This window comes from Bombus affinis, unplaced genomic scaffold, assembly GCF_024516045.1.
Source record: "Bombus affinis isolate iyBomAffi1 unplaced genomic scaffold, iyBomAffi1.2 ctg00000197.1, whole genome shotgun sequence".
Lineage (NCBI taxonomy): Eukaryota > Metazoa > Arthropoda > Insecta > Hymenoptera > Apidae > Bombus > Bombus affinis.
Genome location: NW_026108902.1, coordinates 21,818 through 39,447, shown reverse-complemented (window position 1 = coordinate 39,447; position 17,630 = coordinate 21,818). Strand labels below are relative to the sequence as shown.

The 17,630-nt window shown below is 39.9% G+C and overlaps 2 protein-coding genes across 2 annotated transcripts in view; both read left to right on the top strand.

Moving 5' to 3' along the window:
• LOC126927671 (uncharacterized) overlaps positions 1-3,608 on the top strand; it is a 124,353-nt gene extending 120,745 nt beyond the window's left edge. Inside the window, exon 4 of the mRNA XM_050743719.1 lies at positions 3,396-3,608. Within this exon, the coding sequence (XP_050599676.1) occupies positions 3,396-3,472 (77 nt within the window). The 3' untranslated portion in view covers positions 3,473-3,608. The remainder of the gene's footprint in view (positions 1-3,395) is intronic.
• LOC126927673 (A disintegrin and metalloproteinase with thrombospondin motifs 3-like) overlaps positions 1-8,119 on the top strand; it is a 123,762-nt gene extending 115,643 nt beyond the window's left edge. The window contains exons 3-5 of the mRNA XM_050743722.1: positions 4,856-4,948; positions 5,582-5,817; positions 7,557-8,119. Coding sequence (XP_050599679.1) covers positions 4,871-4,948; positions 5,582-5,817; positions 7,557-7,638 — 396 coding nt within the window. The 5' untranslated portion in view covers positions 4,856-4,870 and the 3' untranslated portion in view covers positions 7,639-8,119. The remainder of the gene's footprint in view (positions 1-4,855; positions 4,949-5,581; positions 5,818-7,556) is intronic.
• The last annotated feature ends 9,511 nt before the right edge of the window (positions 8,120-17,630 follow it).

Below are 17,630 nucleotides of genomic sequence, written 5' to 3'. Positions count from 1 at the left end.
TGAGCTCGGGCTCGAGGCGACAACCAGTCGCCGAACGTAGTCGCGGTCAAGGGGATGAACGTTTTGTTTAACCAAGGCAGGAAGTAACTCTATAACTCTCCTTAAAAGAAATGCTTGGGACAGGGTGCGATGGTAAATGTCTCAATGGTTTCTGTCCCGTGGCTCGCCACACGCAGACTATGCTTCGAGTAAGACGATTACCAGATGTTGATGTGTCTCCACAGTACATGTTCGGCTAGCCCGAGGACCCGCTATAAATCTTAAGATCTATTTAACGAAAGTCCTTCAAACCGACAAACAAAGGGCGGCCAGCACCCTTCCCCAACCATCAACATGGAAATTGACCAATTAACAGTAACTCCAATTTCCCTCACTTTCCGAATGAAGACTTTTCTCCACGAATCCGATGATCTCGTGCCCTTAGTCACACCCATCATAGTTTTCCTCGACAGCGTCACCGTGATGGAGAGACACACTTTCGTACGATTTGAACGACGATACAAGTAATTCTCCGGTACGTAGTGCTTGTTCTGTGGCGACCTGAATATAACTTAGACTTCCACGAAATATACACGTTCGACATCCCGTTGACCGCGGATTCGTTACCGGACGCGAGGCCATTGTCATAGCGCCGCGAGTATCTAACATTGTGATTAATTACCAACGCTGTAATACCACTCACTTGTGCCAATAAACTCTACCATTGTTACACCGCATCGATGGCCAATATCAACGAAGATTCATCGAACACCTCCACCCCCAATCCTATCGTCCAGCCGACATATATATATATGCATTTCTGATAATCATTTTCAACTCGCACAGGAAAGAAACATCACTGAGGCTACCGCGAATTAAATTCGCGTATCAAGTAACAGGATAGATACGATTCATACGAAGCTTTGCGTCGTTATTCGAGGTAGGAAAAGCTTTAGCAGTGATATCGAGAAAAGCGAAACTACGAAATCATCGCTGTCGTCGAGACAGAAATTGCTGCGAATATCGCGGAAAGCAGAGCGACGGTAAAGAGTATTACAGGAAAAAGTTGTTCGGAATATTAGCCTTGGCAAACATATTTCAAAGCCGTTGAATATGGCGAGATTGTCCGCTTTGTAAATATTTACCGAAAAACATGTCGTATGAAGCTGGGCAATAAACGCGTTTTTCCACAGTTACAAACAAGTATCGTACGTATGAAACAAGTAACGACGAATTTTCCATTTCACAGCACGCGACAATTGACCGTATTATCAGCGTTTCGTCAGAGTTTCAAGAACTGCGTTTTCTTTTCTGTATTTATGGTTTCGCAACTGTAAAACGGAAGGTTTATTCTGGAGATGCGAGTTCGCGTGAACAACTAGCGCAACGAGTAAAAACACGCGGTTTTTGCTACTCGATCGAATTGTTAGCAACTGTGTGTACGAGATCGTATTACTCCCATCGTTGATCGATGTCAGGCTTCTATCCGAGCACACGGACAACGTTCTCCAACGACCAATCAAACATACCAGATAATAATTTTTCATTGTATCATTATTGTAGCTATTAACGACACGGGCTTGTTGTCGCATGATAAAAAGCATGCAACTGCGCTGACACGATAATACAGCGAACTTTTGCACGCTGCGATGGAAAACGCGTCGTTACCTGTTTCGTACGAACGATACTCGTTTGTAATTCTGTAAAGAAACGTCCGTTGACGAACATTATATAAAATTCTTCCTTCTTCTTCTTCTTCTTCTTGTCTGTAAATCAACTCCTTACAATTTGGCGGTTTAAATTTGGCACACCCCGTATATACAGGATGCAACGGAACAACGTCTGAAAGCGAGAACAACGCGAATCCTTGTGGAAAAATGAAGAAAAAGTATAGGATAAAACGTTCTCATTTTCGATTTGGAGAATCGAGTCTGAAAATTTATCAAGTATACTCGAACTGTATCTGAATATCGGTTCGAATAATAAATTTATTTAATTATATAATTAATTTATTACAAAGGAAATACAATCTGGATGTGAATGTTAAATGGAAACAAATTTTGCTAAGTTGAAAATCGATCGTATCGTAATTACCACGACTCGTTGTTTACAGATTAAAAATCTGTTTTACGAATACGAGGAGCTATATATCTACTGTTATTAATCAATTTTTATGAAAAATTTCGTACGATGCGCGGATAAATTCTAATTTGATAAATTGTTGGAAACGTGGAAAATTGAATGCAATAAAATTACGTGGCACGGTTTACACGGTTGCAACTTTATGACCCACTTAGGTCAAGTAGCAATGAAATTTATTGCATATATCGGAAATTCAAGGCACGTAATTGGCAGTTTATAAACAAATTATTTGTTCTCTTAATTAAATTGCCCGCGTCGAAAGCTGTGAAACGTTTTTGTATCGAAATCGAAGAATCCAACATCGCGATCCTATGAATCGAAGAATGCGACGTAAATGTTCGAAGTATGGTTGAGAAACGATAGAAAATTCCAAGTGTTACGCTGTATTTCTCGTTCGATTTAAATCGAAATTTTAATGAGGAACAGCGCCGATTGATATTTAAAAGTGAAACGGTTAAGAGCAACGATACAGGTTTTGTTAAAAGCAATTGGTCTACTTACCTCGCTGTTTAAACGGGTTTGTTTGACGTTACTTTGATCAATTTCCATTGACACTTTTATAGATAGCATTCTTTTTTACGGATGGAAAGCCGTCTGATGGAAATTTGTCTGAAATGTCCGTCGTAAAATTGCATTTTCGCGGGCAACAGAAAACAATGGAATTTTGTACAAAAGCGCAATACTTTAATTAGCGCAAAATTCCATTTTCCCCGCTGGGAAATTGAATTTTCTATTAAAGCGTGATACGTTTAATCAGCGGTGGCGTAATTTCAACAAACTAACAACTGGAATATTGACTTATCACAATTTTGTGACACCGTATATGTCGTTGATACGTTCCAGTCTGGTCGTATTTACAATTTCAGAAATTTTGCAACTATTTTTTCATTTTATCCGTAACGAGAATAGCGAAGATAAGACAGGCAAACGTGGTAAAACGTTGATAATTCGGTTACAGGGAAATCGAATAAATTTGAAGTTGAAGAAAGTAAGAGAAAGTCGAAACGAAGCAAACGCGATTCCTTAAGCCACGATGTTCAGGGATTTTATAATCTTTCCGGTGACGTCTTCGACGTGGAATACCCAGAAGCTGAGAAATTGATTCTGTACGATGAAAAAGACGATGTCTCCACAGAATACAACGATACAATAGTGGAAGAATTATCGATCGACGTAAATCCTGTTGAGAAATGCTCAGTTGGTATGACCGCTAGTTACTAAAAGGTTACTAGGGTTATGTTGGTACGACTCCTAACGACGCTCTTTTGCCATAGGAGTCGACCACGCCTTAATTGCTAAGACGCATTGGGAGAGTTTAGACGTTTGCTGTGTGATTTGGTGTTTTGTATAAGAGAGAAAATAAAAGGTGTGATAACCAATCCGAGTGGATCCGAGATTGATTATCAACCCCAACCTATATAAAATAACAAATCCCGAGGAAATTGGATACTTCTCTGGTCCTAAATGGCAAAGGAACAGATTATCAAGTAAGTCAAATATTTTTCCAAATGCCATTCTTGTACAATCGTTGCTTTTCTACTTACCACGTACAATATAGCGGTTAATAAATTAACGAATCATCGAATATTACTGAAAGAAAGAAATTGTACTGATATTCCAATCTATCGTGTACAAAAGTAATAATAACAGCATGTAATATAAGAATAGCTTATCTTCAGCCTTAAAAGGAACTCGGTTTACAATTATTCTCCCTATTGCGTTCCACTCTCGCTTCATCTTCTACACGTTCATCTATATTTCGCTGTTTTTAATTTATTTTATTATTCCCTGTCTATTACACATATGTATATTGTCCATTGCACGAATCTTTATCTATCTTGCCTAATTTAATGTAAAAAAATAGAAAAATAGAAAAATTTGCTGGAGGAATACGTTTACCAAAATTTGTCAAGAATTTTAAAGAAATTTGCAGGATGAAATTCACGGTGATACCGAATTGATATTTTTGAAATTATACTTTTGAAATAATTATTTATATCATAATAATTATTCCACGAATACTTGCTCGTAGATATTAATTTATGCTTTTAATAATCATGCGTTTAAGCTATCAAGTCGAGTCGAGTAGACTTTCTAATTTCGTGGAAGATAAGTCGATTTCTAAGATAAGTCATTTCTAGAGAAAAGACCAACTGCTAAGGATTCGCCGCCACGATGGCTAGAGCTTGGAATAGCTGCTGATTACTCCGTGGTAGATTTTCATGGAATTCGAGTACAGCAATATATCTTGGCTCTTTTAAACATCGTAAGTAATACCAAACGAAATTCTGTTATTATACTTAGATATAGAATACCTCCTCCTACATATGTACGCAAGCAACCGGGAAACATAGGGCAGAGTTATGCGTATCTCTGTATTTTCAAGGTACGCTACTTGCTTTCAAACATCTCGATCGTATATTCGGACGGAAGCTCTGTATTTTCTGTTTACACTGTTCAAAGCTTGCACGTATCTTTTAAAAAGTTCAGCGAATAATTTATCCGTAATGGAATTTTGTAGTCGATTAATTTCAGCCATTCGGTAATTGGTTTTCCAATGCTGTTGAGATTAATAACGTACATTTCCTAAGATAAATATAACGAATAAAATTAATTTTTTAGGAAAATTATATAAGATACGATGTATTTACGAGAGTTTTGAATAATAATTTATTTGTAAGGCTGTAATACTGTTTTAACGCCTGTTACATTTTCGTACGTATTTTAATCCTAGGTCAGTGCAATTTACATGGACCCATCGCTCGAATCCAACATGATTCTAGTGATCGTACGAATGATTTTATACGCGGAAAAACGAGACGTTATGGTAAGCGATTTCCATTAAATTAAATCATTTAACTAAAGTAGTAACTATCTGAGATACGCCTATGCGAGTGTCAATTATTTTATTTTCTACTTATCTGTACAGTGTATGGTATATAAATTATATAGGTCAAAATATCTGCGCATGACGTTTTAGATCGATAAAATGCAACGAGTTCCATTTTGTTAAATTGGACAACCGTGAACGATCCCTTGGAAACAAATTTCCAAACAAACAATTTTCACGGATCATTGACAAACCTCGCATTTATCGTGTATCCGAAATATCTGTATAATCGACTATTAAACCTTTTTCATCTCTTAGGAATCTTAATTTAATGTTATAGACCTATGATAATATCATTGATATACGACACTTGCGATTCCTTTTACTTTTCTTTTTCTGCTATTCTTCTCTGCTGTCGAATCAACATTTCAACATTTTTCAGGAAGATTAAAATACTAATAGCGTTACAAGTTACATTTGATTACAATCAACAACACGATTACTTGCACATATATTTATTATCATTGACGAATATTTATATATAGTATATAATGCATGATGTAATAATAAATATAATATATTCGTAATATTAGCTAGCTTTTATTAAGAAAATATTAAACGTTGTCGTAGGTCCGCCGTGGCGATGCCAGACGATCTCTCGAGAACGTGAACAAATGGAACAGAAAGATGCTGTCCTCGAAGGGCGTAAATCTCGATGTTGCTGTATGGTTGACGCGGTTAGATATAGGAGGTCCTTCCGGTTACGCACCTGTGTCAGGAGTATGCGATCCCGCGAGATCGTGCGCGTTAAATCGAGACGAAGGCTTGACCAGCGCCTTTATCATCGCTCACGAAGTAGCACACATGTGAGTGTCCCACATGTTGAGATATCGTTGGCAAACTGAAATATTTATAACTGGCCTGGGTATTTACGCAGAGACCGTGTGTTATTTATTTATGCAAACACGTACCTGTACGAGAATAATTTGAAAAATGAAATCTCCATAGGAGAACTTATTATCTTTACCGAATATCACAACGAGTACTGTACTTTGAATCTGCCATAGATTTTTGCGTATTATGTGCGTTCTTGCATTCCTCCTTTCACCTACGATGGCTCTTAAACAAGAAACGATATCGTAACGAGCAATACAACTTAGCTGAGCGTCCACTTTGGTTCCACTAGTGTTGTCCCATACGACTTTGTGTTTGACCTCGCTATTAGGGGACTTTTTACCCAACGTTTCCTTCACCGCCTTCACTACCTTCGATTTATCGAACTTGAGACTTAAACTGGCCGTTACTAAATCTTCCGGCTTCTTCGACATCGGTTGGTGTCTCTTCGTGAACCAATTCGACGGTGCCATAAAGGTCGAAATAGCGGCTTTCGAGGATCCGCTAAGCTTACTTTTAGCTCCGTGCAATGTCGACACGTCGAAGCTATTGGAACGGAAGCTCTTCGATCGTCTTCCTTTCTGTTCGGTCGTTTTTCCGGGCCAGTTTGATTTGCTATCGTCCCGGGAACTCGGCGCTTCCTCGCCGCATCGGTTGATTTCCGTCGCGGAAGACGCTAACGAGCTTAGGATCGATATCAGATCCGTATTAGAGCAGACAATGCCCGCAGCACCGGAAACGGATGCACTCGCGGCTCTTGGCAGTTCCGAGACGCGCTTTCGGAGAGAAGACGTCGGCGAAACCGACGGAGTAGGCATTTCAGAGAATCGTTGTTTCGGCTGTTGAGTGTAACGTTGAGCGGAACTGTTACCCTCCAGCGGCTGTATTTCGTACACTTGCTCCGTCGACGTCCTGTACATCCTTAAGCGCACCTGGCAAACGGATTGCTTTTATTCGAAAGACAGTTTCTTTTTTATCATAATTCGTGCGTTATGATACATGTTTCGATGATTGAGCCGTTAAGCGTGACAAAGCGATGGAATTGTTTTGCACAGAAATTCTGGTTCTAAAATTATGTTAGGGATTCTAGGGCGTAATAACATCTTGGAACGCAAAGTTATCGATGTGTCGATGAAAGTTAAGCGAGCTTTATCGAAGCACACGTTCGAGTCTTTGGGCGATTGCTAGGAATACGCGTAATGTTCTTTTCTGTGAGCTGAAAAGTTGAACGACTATAAAAGGCGTTTGTAGAGGATTTCAAAGCGGAAGAAGAAGCGATACAAATGTTTAGAATCAGAAATTATCTGTTTATATAGAGATCTGTTTGATGCAAGATCTAAAATCAATCAAATCGGATTGTATGGATTGTGTATTTGACTGTGTTAATCCTTTGACGTCGATAGCAACGATGTATATAGCGAATGGCGGTTATCAGCCAAGATTATGAGTACGTAGGGAAGAACAGAACTGAACGCTTGCTGTTCCAATAATGACGATCCATAAAAGTCTGAACTCTAATAAAAAAAAACGCATGATAACGAATACAGCGCGTATTCTTTCGTATGTCTTCAATGAATATGTATAAGTTTCCTCGTAACAGAGTTGAAAAATGCCTGTAGCGTTCCAAGTTTGAACAACGTTTGTGTCGCGCGAAAATTGAACAATATCTGAACCGCTTGAACGTTAACAAGTATCTTTTTCTGTGTTCGAGGTGTGAATGCCGCGAGTGTCATGACCAACCTTTCACGTGCTCTTGGCGCGCCTTCTACTGGCAAAGATGGGACGCTACTTGAACTAACACGAGATGTTAGTTTTCCGAGAAGATCACGATATCTGTGCGGGTGAGGAAGTTCGGCAACTTGTACCGCTGTAATATAATTCCAAATTACCCTGCGGAGATACCTAGTTTACGACACGTCCCTGGCGATTGAGCGCGGGATGAAGCAAATTTCTATGTTATTGCTTAATAATTTATGATTCCAATTGAAAAATAAGCTTCTTCGCGACCATGCTATAAGCTTCACCGACGAAGACGTGCTTCCTTAGCGAGGCTCCTGACGAACAAGGAATGAAAACCATAGCGACTCGATTCGTCCGTAATTTTAACTGTTAATTCTCGCCTAATTAATAATTGTTCTAACTCCACCTAAAAAAGAAGAAAAAAAAGTAATTGATGAATCCACGTATGCGTACATTGTTATAAAGAACGATATGATGTGTAAATAATTATAAGTTACAAAGAATAAAATAATAAATAATACGATGAAAATTGTATACCTGGAGAGCAACGAATATTTGGTTCTTTCAAATCTTAACTTCGCACGATCGTATAGAAGTTCGTCAACTTTAAACTCGGTTCTTCTTAGTCTGCAAACTAGCGGAGATAGAGCGGCTAAAATTGTTGAGGTTATTCAGTATATAAAGAGAGAAAAACGCGTGGATAAAGTGTAAGATACAAAGTATATATTTGACTTAATAATGAAATACAGGAATACAATTTGAGCTGGTCCAGATCCGCACGCTAGCAGTGTTACTTTATGACTGAGAACCCCGAAGCCAACGTCGCCTGTCTACCGTTTATGGTCTGCCTCCCTGCTATTCTTTGTTTATATGCTGTCGATGGCTTCAGCGCTTGAGAAAGCTAAAAAGACCAAATGTGGAGTTTTCCTAGAAGTGGTGACCACTTCAACACCCTCCCTAAAACTCTACATCCCAACAAACAATTATATCTGAATATTTTCTAACTCTCGTCGTAAATATCTGAACCTCGATTTTGTCAATGTCTTCACAAATACATTTGCCAACTGCCTTTCTCTTTTCCATTCAAATTAATTTATTACTAAAAAAACTACGAGAAGACTAAACAGATCATGTAGAGTTTTTTTTTTTATATTAGAAGTGATAGTCACTTCGACACCCTCCCTAAAAACTCTACATCTCTATAAGCAATTACCTCTTAACATCTTTTTTATTTTTCAAACCTAACTTTTGTCTTAAATATTCAAATCTTGGTTTTGGCAACGCTTTTGTACATATATCTGCCAGTTGCTCTTCGCTTGTTACATATGTTACATCAATTTCGCCTCTATTGTATAAATCTCGCAAAAAGTGGTATCTTATATCAATATGCTTACTTCTTTGATGGAATTCAGGATTCTTAATTAATTTTACGACACTAGTATTATCTACACATAGCGTATACTTAAATATCTCTATTTTGCATTCGAGAAATATTTTCTTTAGCCACATAATTTCTTTCTTTTCGGATCTCATCGTTTCGTTAAAATCCACTGGTAATTTTTTCGCTACGTACGTTACTGGGTTACCATAAAAATCGGTTCGCTTGATCTTATCTCTATCTCTCAATTGTCTCACATTCTCGCTAGTTATAAAAGGTTGTTTTTCAGTTTCACTCTCTGCACTTTCATACGTACATACTCTCAGTTGACCGTAATCCTCCGAGCAGGTCGGACCTCTCGGCCCTAAGGGATAAACAGGCGTAGGCCCTAACAGTGAGCGCGGCAAGCTATACAGTGCACAGTAGACAGTGAGAGAGCAAAAAAAAAAAAGAAAAACAAAAAGAGTGCTAAACAGTGAAAAAATAATGATAACATCAACCTCTCTACAAACAATTTAAAAATAGAAGAAGAAAGGAATGAAATCGAAACCAAGGAGGCAGAACCCGCCATAAGCTCGTCAAAAAAAGGAATCAAAAGAAAAATAGAAAAACAACAAATAATTAAAGATAGCAGCATAAGAACTGCTACACAAAAGACGCGGAAACTCAATCCGCCCCCAAACCTGGTAACCAGGAACAAAATAAACACAAAACAAGAAAATTTAAAAGGAGAAGAAAGCGACTCACAAGAAGAGCACGACGATAAAAACGAAAATATGAAACAAAAAAGAAGCCCACAACCTCAACCAATGGCAATCACATTAAAAAACAGATTCGAAGCCCTCCAAGCCCAAGACCCCTGCACACCGCAACCGCATGAAACCATTATCGAAAACATTAAAAAAAAAACGACGTATTAAGGGAAAAGGCAACCAGACAGCCCACTCCCCCGGACACGTCACCAATAACCACAAGCAAAAGCTATACCGTCCGGACAAGCACCCCCCCCCCCCCCCCCGCCGCTCCGCCAAAAAAAAACAACACCACATCCTTCAACATTACTGAAAAACCAAACTCATAAGGGCCTGCCACCCAGCCACCCCGCTGAAGACCAGGCAGACCCCCCCACATCAGCAAATGGGGCCAGGCCACCCCCCATCAACATAACATTACAAGACCCAAAAGACACAATAGCACTCATGGAAAATTCCCTCAAAATCAAGAATTTCCATATCAAAAGAATCCATTCAGGTAAGCACGTGCTTTATCTTCAAAACATAAATGACTACGCGAATGCAAAAAAAATACTGACCGCAGCCAACACGGCCTATTTCACATATACCCCAAAATCTCAAAAACCCCACACGTACCTACTAAAAGGGCTAGGAAACAGCTACACAGAAGCGGAAATACTAGAAGACCTAAAAGCCCTGAAAATAGAAGAAGTTAATTTCACCAAAGTGACTCGATTCACAACAAGAAAATCAAGGGAGAACAACACATTGCTCCCAATCTATATAATTCAAGTCTCCCCCGATAGCAACATTGGGAACCTACTAAAAATAAACAGACTTAACTATCTAAAAATAGCATGGGAAAAAATTTAAAAAAACGATATCACGCAGTGCTACAAATGCCAGCGAATAGGCCACACAGCACAAAACTGTAATCTAAACTATCGCTGTGTAAAATGCACTGAACCGCACGGGCCAGGCGAGTGCAAAATAAAAAAAGAAGCAGCAATAAGCAAAGAAAAAATCTACTGCGTAAACTGCAAAAACTACGGACATCCTGCATCATACAAAGGATGCCCAAAACTCGTCGAATTACCCAAAAAGATTAATGAAAAAATCATCAAAGCAAAAACAGCAAAAGCCGAAAGAATCGCCAAAATAAGCCGTAAGTACGTCCCCGAGCTAAAATTCGCGGACATAGTAAAACAAAGAACAAGTATAAACGAGACAAGCCCACAAGTAACAAACATAGCGGCACAAGTCAAACAAAACCCCAACCCAACAATAGACTCACCCCGAATAAGCATAATAAATGTCATTGAAGACTTCAAAAAAAGCATTCTAAAAGCTCTAAGCGAACAACAAACACAACTAAACGAAATAAAAAAAGCACTAAATACACATGAAGAAAGAATCGATTCCATCTTCAACATCATCGAAAATATAGACGAAGATTAGCCAAAACCCACCCGTCCACCAATCACAGCAAAAAATAAACCAGATAAAAGTTAAACATCTGAAAATCATCTCAATAAACGCCAACTCACTAATCTCAAACCAAAAAAGATACAGCATGCTAACACTAATTAAGAAAGAAACCCCCGACATAGTACTTATCTCAGAAACCAAACTGAACTATAGACATAAAGTGCAATACAAAAACTACTCTATAATAAGACACGACAGACCAAACGCTACCCAAGGAGGAGGAACGGCAATCCTCATAAAAAACCCCCTGAAGTTCAAAACAATACAAAACGACAAAATAACAAAATTCAAAATCCTAGAGACGACGATCATAAAAATAAAAATAAACAATAAGGAAAACTTATTTATCTCCGCAGCCTACGCAGCCCACGGAAACCAGAATCAATTTAACGACGAATTCGACGATCTCTTCCAACTTTTACAGCTCGACAAACAGGAAAACTACTACATAATAGCCGGTGACCTTAACGCTAAACATACCAGCTGGAAAAGCGAAACAAACAACACGAGAGGAAACTCCGTCAGAACCTGGCTAGACAATAAAAGCATTTTCTACAAAACAAACCTCTATGGCTCCGAGCTACCCTCTTACCCAAAAGGACGCTCCTACCTAGACATATGCCTAGCAGACGCCCGAATAAAATTCCAAAACTTACGACCAAATAACACTCTCAAAACCATAGACTACGACAGCGACCATAACGCCATAGTATTTCAGATAAGCAAAAACACATCCGACTACCTAACACTCGAAACGCAGACCGAAACACCCAGGTTCAACTATAAAAAGACATACTGGAAAAAGTTCCAAAACCTGCTCGAACAGAACTGCGACCTAAAAATCTACAACAATGTCAACCTAACAGACAGACAAATCGACTCGTTCATAGACGAAATAGAAAAACATATACAAGAATCCGTACCGACATTTAAAAAAAAAGACTCCTGCGAGCCATATATAAACTATAAAATAAAAAAACTACAACGAGATAAAAGTTACATACTATCGAAATTAAACAACCTAAGACACAACTACTCTTACGACAAAAGAGAAGACATAGAATTCCTAAAGTACCTGCTACACGAAATAAAATCACAACTAAAACAAGAATTCGCAAACTCTATAAATCAATACTGGACAAATAAAATAAAAAATATCTCCAAAAAGACTCTGCTAGCAAGTTCCCGCAGATAAATCAAATTTTCAGACCAAAGGAACAAAACTCCATCCCGCCCCTCAAACTGCCTCCAGAAAAAGCCTCCCTCATCCAAGAAGCAGGCATCGAGATACACAACACCAACAAAGACACAGAGGGCAACTTCATAATATCAAAAACAACGGAAAAACTAGACATTATCGGCACCCACTTCGCCAAAACTCACACACAAAACGAACACATGGGCCGAGAACAATTAAACAGAATTATCATCGCCGAAACAAACATACTAAAAAATAAAATAAAACAAGACATAGCGCTAAACAAAACAGTCTGCACATTCTCAAACGAAAACACATCGGACGACCCCAAACAGCCCGACCCAGAAATAAACTACTTTACAAACTTCAATCAACTAAGTACAATCTTCTCCACGCTAAACAACAAAAAATCCGCCGGCTTCGATGGCATTCCAAACATCTCGCTCAAACGCCTACCAAACAAAATAAAATGGTACTACACAGTACTGTTTAATAACGCACTGAACAACACGTACTTCCCCCAAAAATGGAAAAAAGCCAAACTCATAGCCATTACAAAGAAAAAAATAAAGACGGCTCATCACCTGGAAACCTGCGACCCATAAGCCTCCTCCCCAACATAAGCAAAGTATACGAAATGATCATAAACAACCCCCTAGCAGCCTTCTGCTCAAAAAATAAGATAATCCCGGAAAACCAATTCGGCTTCCGCCACAAACACTCCACAATCCACGCAATAAACAAACTTACGTCGGATATCTGCTGGGCACTTAACGCAAATCAACGAGTAGCCGCCTGCCTAATAGACATCGAAAAAGCCTTCGACACCGTCTGGATCCCAGGGCTCATTTATAAAATAATTAAAAAGAACTTCCCCGAATACCTAATCAAAATAGTATGGGACATGATAACAAACAAAACGTTCATAATGACCGACGGCTCGCACACTTCAAGCAAAGAATTCTCCATAGAGAACGGCCTGCAACAAGGAACAGTAAATTCCCCGCTACTCTTCAGCATCTACAATAACGACTTACTAAACCTCTTTAACCTCAACGCATCCACACATAAACGCTCCATAGCCTTCGCGGATGACCTAATCATCTACGTAACAGGCCGCAAAACCAAAACGATAAGAACAGAACTGCAAGAACTCTTTAACAAAATCAGCGATTACTATCATACATGGAAACTAAAAATTAACGCAAGCAAATGCGAAACCATACTATTCAGACCCATGACAAGCAAAATCGGCCCAGCAGAAAGGGAACAAATCAGGAAATTCCGCCTAAAAGAAAAAGCAAACGAAGAGAACCTCATACCACACAAAAATTGCGTAAAATACCTAGGAATAAACATAGATGAAAAACTAAATTACAAGCAACATATCGAAATCCAACTCTCCAAAGCCAGCAAAGCTTTTTGGAATACAAAAAGGCTGTTTTATTCCAGACTTCTCGATAGCAAAGTAAAAATCATGTGCTACCAATCGCTAATAAGACCCATTATAACCTACGGCTGTCCAATATGGTACAACATACCAGCGTCAATAATGGAAAAAATTCGCATATTTGAAAGAAAATGCATCAGAGCTTGCCTGAGCATTTACAGATCTGAACACAGCGGATACAGAAAATACGTAAAAAACAAAAAAATATACGACTTAGCCAACATCCACCGCATCGACTGTCACATCCTAAAACTAACGAGAAATCACTTCTCGCAAGCCGCGAAGATCAAAGAAAACAGCCTAATCTTCGGCTGCTTATACCCAAACGACGCATACTTCAAAATCACTCTGTTAACAGGCTACATCCCCCCCGAAGCCTTTATATACCTAGACGAAAGAAACTGTCTCCAAGACCAAAACAACATACCCATAATTTATCATATGCAAAGGAAAATAGGAATGAAATCTATTCAATACGAGGAAAACCTAGATAGCCGTACTGCAGACACTAGGTGGAGATACGACATGGCCCTCCCCCAAAAGGATACAGAAGACAAACACAGAAAAAACACAAAAAAATATTGGTGGATACGGAACCCATAACAAAAAACAACAAGATAAAGAGCCACAAAACGGCAACGCCCACTGAATTAAGTGTAAATATGTAAATATGTAAATAGATATACGAATACTATACTAATCCCACAGAACACCCCTCCCCTCCCCTCCCAGTCCATCCCCTCCCATCCTGTAGTATAATATAATGTAATATTGTAATATCGTTACACGTGTATCACGTGTACCTGTATATGTGTGTACAATATGTATATAGAGTTCGTTCGTGAGCGCCGAGGCGTGCAGACGTGCCCGGCAAAGTCCACAAAATAGCAACTACCATCCAGTTGCTGCTGAGTGCCGAGACGTGCAGACGTGTGTCCAGTGCCCTGTGAAGTTCACAAAACTCCACGTGACGCCCAGCTGACGAAAGCAAATCCAACTAACCTAGCCAGGGGTTAACAGCCTCTCGACTAGTTCTTTCACACTGAACTAACTAGCTCGATGATGGCTCTATCATTTCCAACAGGCTCCCCGGAGCAAAATTATAACACCGCCATGTTTCCTCCCCCGTGGCAAGAGGGCAACGCAACTATCCTGGTAAATGACCACCACACGAAAAAACGAAAGCTCGAACCGACCAAGACAAATGTAAACAAGATTCAAACCAAACCATCAGCCAGCCAAGTGACTACCTACAATAGATTCTCAATTCTGGAGTCCACGGAAGACTCCATGATTACAACCGAAGAGGTAAATAATCTCCATACTCAAAGAATTCCCCCTCCCCCACCGATATTCATTAACGACGTAATCGACATACAGTCAATGATTAAAACTATCGAAAAAGACATCAGCAAAGAAGACTACAAGCTAAAGATTAACAACAACCAAGTGAAAATACTGCCGTCCCACCCAGACGCCTATAGAAAGTTAACCAAGCTATTAAAAACGTTAAACGCCAAATTCCACACATACCAGCTCAAACAAGAAAGACCATTTCGAGTGGTGCTACGCAATATCCATCACTCAGTCGATCTAGACGAACTAAAATGCGAACTGTCAAATCACGGCCACGAAGTAACTAACATCAGTAACATTAGGCATAGAATCACAAAAAACCCACTATCCTTATTTTTTATAGACCTAAAACAAAAAACAAACAATAAAGAAATCTACAATATCAATCGGCTGATGAACTCCATAGTTAAGTTCGAGCCACCTCTTGTAAAGAAAGAAATAATACAATGCAAGAGGTGCCAAAGGTACGGCCACACGCAGAAATACTGCAATCACAACTTCCGGTGCGTAAAATGTGCAGGTAATCACCCCACTGACCAATGCACTAAATCCCCGGAAACCCCCGCCAAGTGTATCCACTGTCAAGGAGAGCATCCTGCGAACTACAAAGGATGCTCAGCCTACAAATCGCTACATAATATAAAGTATCCAAAACTGAGACCCAAGGACATAAACATACAAGAACCTAAACCCCAAAAACTCACCACACCAACAGTATCCTATGCGCAGGCAACGCAAGGAAACGCATACAACTCGAAAACACACAGTGTACACACAGAAAATAGAATTCCCACCCCACCAAGCACGGACAACTTTACCAGACTCGAAAAACTTATCGAGAAGCAAACTGAGCAAATTAACAACTTGCTGTCACTACTCACACGCTTCATGGACAAATTCATAAGCACAGAAGCAAAATAAAACCAATGCGAATAGCTCTGTGGAACGCCAACGGTCTAGCTCAGCACAAAGCCGAACTAGAACTATTCTTAAAACAACAGCAAATCGATGTGATGCTCATATCCGAAACCCACTTCACCGACAAAAACTACCTCAAAATACACGGCTACAACTTCTACCACACCCAACACCCCAGCGGAAAGGCTCACGGCGGCACCGGAATCATAATCAAGTCAAACATCAAGCACTACGAACTTCAACCATTCCAGAAAGACTACCTCCAAGCAACAAACGTAGCAATAGAAGACTGTCATGGTACAATCACCACCTCAGCTGTATACTGCCCTCCCAGACACTCCATCGCCAAAGAAGACTTTGACCACTTCCTGGACACCCTGGCCAGCAAATTCATAGCCGGAGGAGACTACAACGCTAAACACACCCAATGGGGCAGCAGACTGGTTACAGTAAGAGGCAAAAACCTCCTCAACAGCATATTAACCAACAACCTCAACTACCTTACCACGTACGAACCCACACACTGGCCCACCGACACAAACAAAATACCCGATCTCCTTGCTTTCTTCATAACTAAAAATATCTCGTCAAGACACGTCCAAATCAATTCCTCGGCTGATCTCTCCTCTGATCATTCCCCCGTGATAGTAACAGTCAGTTCAACTATCATCGAGAATACACCTAATGGCTCCATTCATAACCAACACACCAACTGGCAGCTCTTTAGAGAAGTCTTTACCCACACAACTTCAGCCTCAACCTCACTAAAAACCAATGATGAAATCGAAGCAGCCACGGAATACCTAAATGCGAGCATAATAAACGCTATCCGCGTCTCCACACCGGCAAAAACGTCCACCAGCAACCACGAATACCCCCAGTACATACTAAAAAAAATAGCAGAAAAACGTAGTCTAAGAAGGATATGGCAGACCCATAGAACACCGGAGGACAAACGCAAACTAAACAACGCAACTAGAAAACTATCCAAAACCATAAAGAACTACAATAATGACCGTTTTCACAAATATCTCGCCAGCTTGTCCCCCACAGCCGACTCAAACTACTCACTATGGAAAGCCTCCAGGAAACTCACGCGCCCCCCACAAATAATACCTCCAATCCGCCGCCCGCAGGGTGGATGGGCGCGTAGCCCTATAGAAAAAGCCAACCTATTTGCCAAACATTTGACTGAAGTATTCCAACCCCATTCCTCCATAGCCGCAGCGGACGTCACCGAATACCTGCACACTCCCTTCCAAATGTCCCCTCCTATTCAACCTTTCACTTCTGCAGAGATCATAGAAGCAATCAGTCGCCTAAACCCCAAGAAAGCAGCAGGTCACGACCAAATAGGAAATAAAGCAATCAAGGAACTTCCCATAAAAGGGATTGCACTCATCGCATCAATCTTTAACGCCATCCTCCGCCTTGAACACTTTCCTAAGGCGTGGAAAATCTCACTAATCACCCTCATCCCCAAACCCGGTAAACCAATATATGAAACCAGCTCCTATCGCCCA